This window comes from Lactuca virosa, chromosome 5 (genome assembly GCF_052849685.1).
Source record: "Lactuca virosa cultivar CGN04683 chromosome 5, Lactuca_virosa_CGN04683_v6, whole genome shotgun sequence".
Lineage (NCBI taxonomy): Eukaryota > Viridiplantae > Streptophyta > Magnoliopsida > Asterales > Asteraceae > Lactuca > Lactuca virosa.
The window spans coordinates 349,165,807-349,176,526 of NC_136430.1; the positions used below are offsets into that span (position 1 = coordinate 349,165,807).

A 10,720-nucleotide genomic window follows, 5' to 3' on the forward strand; every position below is an offset into this window, starting at 1 on the left:
GCAATTGAGACATCGAGTTCTCTAATCGTCGATTCATAGTTGTTTTCGCGCCTAAGTCTCGATGCCTTTTCTAGTTTTTTCATGTCCTGGATGTCTAAAATCAGATAACAAACATATATTGGGCTATTTATTTTGGGCCATTATTATATATAATATAGATTGTTGGACTGATTTTATGCCCTCAAAGTGTTGCTGCCCACTTCGCCCATGTATTGGGCCGGGCCTAGTGGTGTTTTGATTTCAAGATATGGCAGGTGGTGGTAAATGATGGTGTTGTCGGCGGATGGTAGTGGTTGTGGCAGAGTGTGGTGGTGATGGCCGAGACAAGTGGTACTATGGTAGTAGATGATGTTGCTCCCTGGTTGTGGTAGTGGTGATAAGTAAATATAAATGCTTTTATGGTAATGATAACCGGCTAGAAAGATAAAATTTTTGATAAAAATGTTAAAAAAAAAAAGACAAATATAAGGTATTAATAAACATGAAAACGGACATAGGACGTAAACATTAATTTTATGTAAATATAAAAGACTTTTATGACTATATGCTGTTTATTAATTTAATATCAACGCTTTTCAAAATAACAATAACAATTGGAAACAAACTTATCAGCTTTTTAAAAAAATTAAATATATATTGATCACAGGAGCGCGGGAAATCGAAACCAATTACCTCCATTGACTCGGATTGTTTTTGTTAAAAATCCCCAAAATTGATTTTAGGGCTTTATCCTAGTTCCTGTAATATACTGATTCCTTTCAATCCGTCTATAGATAGTAAAAAGGCGGGAAACGAGCCCTAATCGAGCGTGTATCCTTGCAATCTCCATTACAATTTCCCAAACATTTCCTTCGTGGCTACATCTCTCTCTAACCCCAAAATCCCACAATTTGAAGAAAACGTGGAAGTTTCTAAAACCCTAAATTGAGCTGATTGGATGGAGATCTCCTCCAATTCGGAGACCAAACTCCCTGTTCGTCGGCGATTGATTCAATCGACACTGGTCCCGCACAAGTCTCAAGACAATGTCGTCAGTGTAAACGAAGATCTCGAACCTTATGTAGACCTCGTAGACGAGGAAGAGGAGTATTGCGGGAGTCAGATTCAAGTCAAGAAAAACGAAAAGCGAAAGCCAAAAGTAGTGTCTCAAACTCGAGTTTCAACGAAGGTCCGTATATTTATTTTTGTTGCATTGAACGGTCTGTAAACATGTTAGATTTAATAAAGTTGACAATACCTGAGATGAATGATTATGCTCGAAGTGCTAGCCACATGATTTACATAAATAGGTCACCAGGGAGTGTAATTGAGCTGATTCTAGTAGATTAGAGTCCGGATTATTAGTTATTTACTTACTGAAGGTATAATCAAATATTTAATCAAATATCAGATTCCAGTTAACAATCTACGCTTAAGGGAACAAGTGCCATCCACAAACCAAGTGGTTGCACTTTTGTGACAAGGAAAACAGATCGGCCACCCACTAGTACTATGTCACGTTCTTGTGTTTTGACTTTTAGAGCCTTGTGGCATATCATCATATTAAACAAGTAGCAACTAGCAAGTAACCAGAAGCATGTCATGGACAATGCTAGTCAGTGAGAACGTATAAGACTTCATAAGGACAACAAAGAAAAGTAACTTAGACATCATAACAACATCAAGGATTTGCTGTTAGATGTCAACTTTTTGCCAGGTTACTTTCTCGAATCAGCAGGAAGTAATTTACTTGGAGAAAATGTTGTATTCAACATGACCGCATGCTAAGCATGTGTATGTTGAGAGTTTCCATTCCCAATTGCTACATTAAACCATGCCATCTTATTCAAAGCTTTTCTGCATAATTCACCCTTGTTTTCTGATTGATTGTTCATGGCATGACTCATGAGAATTTAGTGCTTAGCTAAACAAAATCCAAAACACACATAAACTTCTCACCATGTCTTTAAGAACACAAATTAACAGGTTTATAAAATATGAGTACTTACATTGCTGACATAGGGGGCTTAAGCATGCTATTGCATATGCTTTTTTGGTTTTTCTGTTTGAAACTTGTAACTGATGCTTGTTTTTTTACACCAGCTTGCTGTAAATGGAAATGAGCTTGTAGGAAAGAATACCGAGGAAGAAGATTCTCCTGCTACTGTTAGTAAGTGATTGTTAAGTTTGACTCCATATGTCTTCTTTGGTTTGGTTGCACATCATATGAAACTGAAAATAATAAAGGACATCGACATTGTGGTTCACACTGTTTTGCAGAATGTGACTTCTTCTTGAAAGTTTCTGAGAAACGCCGTCAATTGAGACAGCAAAAGGAGCAGTTGCCTATCACTTCACCTGATAAAAATGAACAAATGGAAGATCTTGAACCTGATGTAGACCATGAAGATGATGACGAGGAGCATTGTGGGAGTCAGAGTCAAGGCAAGAAAAATAAAAAGAGAAAGCCAAAAGCAGTGTCCCAATCGCGAGCTTCAAGAAAGGTGTGGATTTTTTTATTGGATTTAACACATTTTACTAGCATGTTAGATGTAATGAAGTTGACAACTACCTAGTTGAGTTGTGATGCTTGAAGTACGAGTCATATGATTTACATAGATAGATCCCTAGAGATTAGGGATTGTAGTTGAGATGGTTTTGTAGATTAGATCATTAGAGTCTGGATCATTAGTTTTAGTTACTCATTAAACGGAGAGAGTTTTGAGTATCTTTATAGGTAAGGAGGGTGAGCAAATATATAACCCAATTCAGATTTGAGTTAACAACACATAACTAGTGAGATCCCCTAATGCTGTTTTGGTTAAGACATCCATTAAGTAAATTAAATTTCCACACCAACACTCACATACAATAATATTTTTAATCCTAAGGTTGTCAATACTTAGGTAGTTGCAAGAGTAATCTTGACAAAAGCTAATATATAACATTATGAAATCACACTATACGTTCTTACCAAGTGATGCTGATGAAAAGAATGTAGCCTACAACAAATAACATATAAAGGTGTTTAGGGTTTAATTACCCCAAATGTGAGCTCATCCCCGATATGTTTATGATTATAAAATAAGCATGAGAATATAAAGATTAGCAATCACAAATATACAACTATCAAGAAACAAGTTCATCCCAAGAGTAAAACCCTAGACTCTTATTGCAACCATTCACAACCAAAACCCTATAAGAAGCTACTCACACATTGCAAAAGAACCAAATGCTTCAATTACATCAGAAGAGTAAATGAGTTTCATGGTTTGGAATAACAAGTTCCACAACACAAAATATCAACCAAGAGAAGTCAAAATGAAAATAGCCCTTAAATCCTCCAACATGTTATTGCATTTGCTTTTTTGTTTGAAAGTCATAAATGATAATTGTGTTTTTACACCAGCTTGCTGTAAATGGAAATGAGATTGGAGGAAAGAATACTGAGGAGGAAGATTCTCCTGCTACTGTTAGTAAGTGATTGCTGATCTGGACAAATTCCACACCCTACTTAATACATCAGTTGAATTTGACATTGGGCATCAGGATTGTATTTCACTATAAGTTATATTGTTTTATGCAGAAGGTGATTTCTTCTTAAAAGTTTCTGAGAGACGCCATCAACAGAAACAGAAAAAGGAGCAGTTGCCTATCCACACACCTGAAAAAATTGAGCTGAATTGTTCACCATCAGATGTCATTACAAGTCAAGCTGGCTCTACACCAAAAAAGCAAATGAACTCAACACCACCTAGAAATGTTGTTAATGGGGCTTTAGCTGAAGATTTATCAGAGAAAATGTTGACTACTCCACCTAAGCCACTTCCTGATCTACAGTTGGAGGCAAAAATGTCTGCAGAGGTAACCGATGTTAGATTTAATAAAGTTGACAACTACCTGAGTTAAATGATTATGCTTGAAGTGCTAGTTATATGATTTACATAAATAGGTCTCCAGGGAGTGTAATTGAGCTAATTCTAGTAGATTAGAGTCTGGATTATTAGTTATTTACTCACCGAAGAGATAGTTTGATTGTTTTTATAGGAGTGTGAGCAAATATCTAAATCAAATATCACATTTAAACCATTCCATTCTCAATTGCTACATTAAAGCATGACCATTCTATTCAAAGCTTTGCTGCATATTTCACCCTATATTTATGATTGATTGTTTCATGGAAGAAGAATTTAATGCTTAGCTAAACAAGATCCAAAACACACTTCAACTTCTCATCATGTGTCTCATGTCTTTAAGAACACCAATTAACAGGTTTATCAAAGCTGAGTACTTGCATTGCTGACACAGGGGGCTTAAACATGTTATTGTATATGTTTTTTTTTCTTTAAAATAAAAAAACTTGTAACTGATAATTGTTCTTTTACACCAGCCTGCTGTAAATGGAAATGAGATTGGAGGAAAGAATACTGAGGAAGAAGATTCCCCTGCTACTGTTAGTAAGTGATTGCTGAGCTGGACAATTTCCACACCCTCCATATGTATTCTTTTGTTTGACTGTACATCATGTGAAATTGACAATAAATAGAGGACATCAACATTGTGGCTCACTGTAATTTATATTTTTTTGCAGAATGTGATTTCTTTTTGAAAGTTTCTGAGAAACGTCAACTGAGACAGCAAAAGGAGCAGTTGCCTATCAATTCCTCTGATAAAAATGAACAAAATGAAGATCTTGAACCTGATGTAGATCATGAAGATGATGATGATGATGATGATGATGAGTATTGTGGGAGTCAGAGTCAAGGCAAGAAAAATAAAAAGCGAAAGCCAAAAGCAGTGTCCCAATCGCGAGCTTCAAGAAAGGTGCATATTTTTTATTGGGATCTAACACAATTTACTACAGTACTAGTGAGGTCCTTATTGATGTTTCGGTCAATAGACCCATTATGTAGATTAGTTTCCACATTAACGATCACACACAATAATATTTGTAATCCTAAGGTTGTCAATTCTTAGGTAGTTGCAAAAATAATCTTGGACAAAAGCTAATATGACATTATTAAATCACACTAGACTTTTTTACCATTAAAACTGATTACTGATGCTAATGAGAATAATTTAATGTATCCATACAAGAAATAACACATAAAGGTCTTTAGGGTTTAATCACTCCAAATGTGAGCTCATCCCGGCATATTTATAATTATAAAATAAGCATGGGAATAAAGATTAGCAATTACATACATACAGCTATCAAACAACAAATTGATCCCAGGAATAAAACCCTAGACTTTCACTTCAGCCATTCACATATGAAACTACTCAACACATTGCATAAGAAGTTAAGAACCAAATACTTCAATTGCATCAGAAGAGTAAACGAGTTTAATTGTTTGGAATCACAAGTTCCATAACTACAAAAAAAAAAAAAAAAAACAAATAATAAAACGAAATTAGTCCTTGAATCTTTCAACATGTTATTACATTGTTTTTGTTGTTTGTGTTTGAAATTTGTAAATGATGATTGTTTATACACCAGCTTGCTGTAAATGGAAATGAGGTTGGAGGAAAGAATACTGAGGAAGAAAATTCTCCTGCTACTGTTAGTAAGTGATTGCTGACCTGGACAAATTCCACACCCTACTTAATACATCATTTGAAATTGACAATGGGCATTGGGATTGTATTTCACTATAAATAATACCTTTTTTATGCAGAAGGTGATTTCTTCTTAAAAGTTTCTGAGAGACGCCATCAACGGAGACAGAAAAAGGAGCAGTTGCCAACCCATACACCTGAAAAAGTTGAGCTAAATTGTTCGCCATCAGATGTCATTACAAGTATGATGATTTTCTTCAATTTTATCATTTTTAATTCTTCTAAAACCCTTATAGTATTAAATTCATTTGTCTTTGAAGATTCAAAGAGCCCTAGGAAGCTCAGAAGGCGAGCTAGCTCTACACCAAAAAAGAAAATGAATTCAACACCATCTAGAAATGCTATTAATGGGGCTTTAGATGAAGATTTATCAGAGAAAGTGCTGACTAGTCCACTTAAGCCACTTCCTGATCTACGGTTGGAGGCAAAAATGACTGCTGAGGTAACCTATGTTTTATGGCCATATTCTTCTTGTATCACTTTCTTTCTTTCTTTCTAGATTCTGAAATAGTTATCATTTTTCTATCAGGAAAATTCACGTATATTTGCAGGAAAACAAATACATCCTTTCTTTTCATCTTGGAAAACAGGCAAGAAAAACACTGAGAGTACTGGATTAGAGATTAAATGGTGTCACGTTGAGGGAAAGGAAAGCAGCAATGATTTCAGTACTTTTCATATATTTGAGAAAACACAGGTATACACTGTGGTTAACTGAACTCGTTATTTTTCCAGTGTTTTCTTCTATCTTCTTTTTTCCTTGAGTTTTGAATATCACATGTGCAGGGTGAAACCTTTTCTGTTGATTGGAGAAACTGGACATTTTCTGAAGGTGTCTCCATGAGGACTAGTCAAGATGCAGAAGATGCTTGCTTGCATCTGATCAATGAAGGATCAGTCAGTTGCTTGCAGTTTGATAATTTCCTTGATGCCCCTCCACTTGAAGTATCATCGTGTCAGAACAAGGGGTATTCAAGTCAATTTCCTATCCAACTTGAAGAGATCTCTTCCATACCTCCAAATTATCAGCCTGAGAATAGCTTATGGACAACCAAGTATCAACCTGAAAAGGCCATTGAGGTATGAATATGATGTCTGAAAACACAGTTTCACTCTAATGATTAGTTTATTAACATTTATTTGGCATAAAGTTACATTCCCTTTGTCTCTTGTCCGCTTTGAAATCAAGCAAAAATCCATGTTTCCTAAAATACCCTTATCACCTTTTCATGTGATCTGCAGATATGTGGGAACAATGAATCTGTGAAGTTTCTGAGCGAATGGCTATGTCTATGGTATGAAAAAGGGTCAAGAAACAGTAAATGTTCAACAGATAATGATAATTGGATCATGCAAGGTTTTGACCTTAACTACTCTCCAACTGACTCTGATTCAGAGTCAACCGATGAAGAAACCAGTTTAAAAAATGTCCTCTTAGTCACAGGCCCAGTTGGGGTATGCCTTTCCTTTTTTTAATCTACTTAAATGGTTCCTTTTACTTTCAAAATTACCTCCAAGTCTCAAAAGAGTTTTTATTTATTTATTATTATTTTTTTCAGAGTGGGAAATCTGCAGCTATTTATGCATGTGCCAAAGAGCAAGGTTTTCAAGTCATTGAGGTATGTTAATATTTAATTATTTAAAAATCTTGAAATCCATATGAATCAATCTTTAATCATGAAAAATATCCAGGTGAATACATCAGATTGGAGAAATGGTGCGCTTGTGAAGCAAAAATTTGGGGAAGCTGTAGAATCACACTGGCTTAAATGGTTTGTCAACTTTATTTTATTCTAGTTGTATATAAAATGCATGATTATGAAACAATTTCTTTTAATATTTGTATGTTATTCCAGTTCTGCCCCCAATCATGAAAACCCAGATAACAAGAATCAATTGAAGTCATCAGATGATGTTATTGAGTTGATACCATTATCAGATGACGAGGATTCAAAAGATTTTAAACCAATAGACAAGGAGAATAAAATTTCATCTTCTCAAAATGGAATCAAAACCCTAATTCTTTTCGAGGATATTGATGCAACTCTATATGAAGATCGTGGTTTTATTTCTACTATACAACAGCTTGCAGAAACTGCAAAGCGACCAATGATATTAACCAGCAACAGTAAGAAACCAATTTATTAAAATCTTTATAAAAATTAGTTGCTGAATCTAATTATCATCTTGTTTTATTTAATATTTTAATAGGTGATGATCCTGATCTACCGAATAACTTAGATAGGATAGAGGTTAGCTTTAGAATACCATCATCAGATGATCTTCTCAGCCTTGCAAAAATGGTAACATACTTTAACAAATATTCTTTTCATGATTTCATCTCAAATTTTATAATCTTTCCATCTTGATTTTTATTTAATATTATTCAGTTATTTTTTTTAGGTTTGCACTGCAGAAAAAGCCGAAATTAACTCTTCCCTGGTGGAACGATTTATCGACTACTGCCAAGGTGATATTCGTAAAACCATTATGCTTCTCCAGTTTTGGTGCCAGGGGCAAAATGGGAAAAAAGGTCCAGATAATGAAATGCATAATACATATGCTCCACTGCTGTTTGATACTAATGCGAGCCATCATGTTCTACCACAACTGATCCCATCTGGTCACACTTCCAAGCTTTCTGAAATTATTGAAAAAGAAATTACAAAATCAAGTTTGTTAGCAGAAAAATATGATAATACCATGATGGAGATAATCGAGGAAGAAGACGAAAACATCGAGGCCAAAAAAGACGAAATGCTACGCAGACACTGCTCCGATCAAGATGAAAATAAATTTTCAGCTCAGTGCTTTCCAAGTTGCTCGAGTTCCCCAGTTGCATTCACCAAAAGAACCCTTCAGAAAAAACATGACCCCGGAATGTCTGATTCCGGAGATTGCTTACCGGATGTACCCGAGGATGTAATTGAAGAAGTGGTCGTTGAGAAAAGGATTAGGAGGAAATACAATTCCGTTATGTCTTCTGATTCCGAAGATGAGTGCTTTGATGTGTCATGTGTTCCGGAATCCACTTTTGTTCCCGAGACAGAACTCGGGAATGGAATGTGTTCTGATGGCGGAATCGAAGATGGTGCCATGAGCATGGATATTACATCAAGAACTGTGGCAATGGAGTTTCATAATTCTTGTGAAGAAGATAAAGCTCCATCAATGGCGGTTGCAACGGATTCCGGTTTGGATTCAGCACCAAATCATGGGGAAGAAATCGGTGATTCCCATGTTGAACCGACGGCGGGTCTCCCGAGGGAATATCAAATGATGGATGAGTGTAGCCGAATTGATTTCAGTAAGAAATTGGAACCGGAATCGGAATTGGAATCAGTAGATATTGTACAAGAAACATGGAGAAAACTACGTAATTGTGAGCATGAGTTAAGGCAATATGTCTCCAATGAGGAAAAAGATAGTTTAGAAGCTTTACAACTTTCTCATGGAATAACTAATTTAATATCGGAAGCTGATTTATTACTTTCAGACTGCCAGTTATTGACATGTGTAAGTATATTTATTATCTGTCACATTTTTATTAAAACTTTGTATTGTCGTTTGAATTTGATACAGTTTTTATTCACAGGATTATTTAAAACCATCGATGGTTTCACCCGAGAAATCACACTCGTCCAGCTGGCATGAAGACCAACTGCAAATGGGGTCAACAATAGGTCAACATGGATTCTGTTTATATGCAAAAAAAGGGTCAAATGGTCAACTGGATTTGAGTCGGGAGATGCTGGCAGCATCGAATAACGCTGTTTCTTTGGGAAAATTAATCAACCAAAACAATTTAAACAAGAAAATTCAAAAAAGTGGAGTCTCCTTAAAAAGGTAATATTTTATTTAGACAAATTTCGATCAGGTTATTTATTTATTATCTAATAATCTAAATTATTTACCAGCATACTAGAATCGCCAATTTGCAATACAGTTCAATCAATAGTTCCATTAAAGTCACAATTATCATTGAAAGGCTATGTGTTCCATGAATACCTCTCCACACTCTCCCAAATTTCAAGATCAGAATCTTTGCGTTTTTCAGAAGCCATTAACAGTTCAAACCAAAGAAGGTATCATGATAAATTTAAGCATATCTTGCCCAATATTCATTTTTATTTAAGCATTTTGATGTATATATATATATATATATATTTTTTTTGTGCAGAAAGAGGGTGGCTCGAAATTACTTGAGTAATGGTGGATTATCATTATCAAGTGAAGATATTTTGTTGCTGGACCAGTATAGTTGCTGCCAGAAACAATCAATCTGAAACAAAATTTTAGTGTAGAAATATAAAATAATAAAAGATGGAGAAAAATTGACGGATTATTGATGAGGATGATGATAGAAGGTAAAGTTTTGTTTTCACCATTGATTTACTCTTACATTTTTTATTGTAATTTTGTAATTTAAAATGTATGCTCAATGCTCTGCTGATTAACTCTGCCAAAACATGCAAACTTAATGCAAAGATCCTCGCTATAAAAAATAGGGGTGTGTATCCTACAAAAGAAAAAGAAAAAAAAAACAAAATTCTTCCAAAATCTGTGAATCAAAACTGAACATGCCCTTATATTTATTTAATCAATTTTCATGTACTATTATCTAAACTTTGAAATCAAATCTAAGGGTACAATGATTATTTCACAATAGATTTAGAATAAATGACACAAATATTAAGATCGGGTCTTCTCCCATGCGATACGGTGTACAATGCAAAGACACAGTAGTGTGATTTGGTCAAGGTCAGAACTCAGAAGGGAGTGCCAATGCTCAACGTTTCTAAAAAGTAAAAAGTCGTCTCTTTGAATGAAAAATCACATTCATTTTTAATGTCCAGGAAATTATTTATTATATTTTAAAAACTGATAACAAAAGTACTATAGATAATTGATTAAAGCTAATTAAGATATTAACCGATCAAGCCCAAAATAATAGAATAGTAAAATTAGACGATATGATCGTAATATGTATTTAAATTTAAACAAAATCGATTTGATCATTGAAAACAAGAAAACTGACTTAGAAGGGTAATGAACTTTATCTTAATTAGTTTTAAATGTTCACATATTATTCTTTTAACCCAGTGAAATTCTAGTTTAAAAC

The 10,720-nt window shown here is 34.6% G+C and overlaps 1 protein-coding gene across 1 annotated transcript; it reads left to right on the forward strand.

Annotated features, from left to right (window-relative positions):
• Positions 1–677: 677 nt before the first annotated feature.
• Positions 678–10,085, forward strand: LOC145116238 (P-loop containing nucleoside triphosphate hydrolases superfamily protein). The gene is made up of 21 exons (XM_079052603.1): positions 678–1,168; positions 2,083–2,149; positions 2,260–2,483; positions 3,389–3,455; positions 3,566–3,843; positions 4,370–4,436; positions 4,571–4,803; positions 5,480–5,546; positions 5,658–5,780; positions 5,859–6,040; positions 6,128–6,295; positions 6,385–6,678; positions 6,841–7,053; positions 7,158–7,217; positions 7,291–7,370; positions 7,455–7,726; positions 7,810–7,901; positions 8,002–9,114; positions 9,194–9,444; positions 9,516–9,683; positions 9,779–10,085. The coding sequence occupies exons 1-21, from the start codon at positions 938–940 to the stop codon at positions 9,882–9,884; spliced, it is 4,356 nt and encodes a 1,451-aa protein (XP_078908729.1). The 5' UTR covers positions 678–937; the 3' UTR covers positions 9,885–10,085.
• The last annotated feature ends 635 nt before the right edge of the window (positions 10,086–10,720 follow it).

Excerpts from the sequence above, each read along its gene's own strand:
- LOC145116238 (XM_079052603.1), top strand. The coding sequence starts at position 938 with ATGGAGATCTCCTCCAATTCGGAGACCAAACTCCCTGTTCGTCGGCGA. Across the intron at positions 5,547-5,657 it reads AAATTCTCCTGCTACTGTTA|AAGGTGATTTCTTCTTAAAA; the intron begins GTAAGTGATTGC and ends TTTTTTATGCAG. Across the intron at positions 7,902-8,001 it reads TTCTCAGCCTTGCAAAAATG|GTTTGCACTGCAGAAAAAGC; the intron begins GTAACATACTTT and ends TATTTTTTTTAG.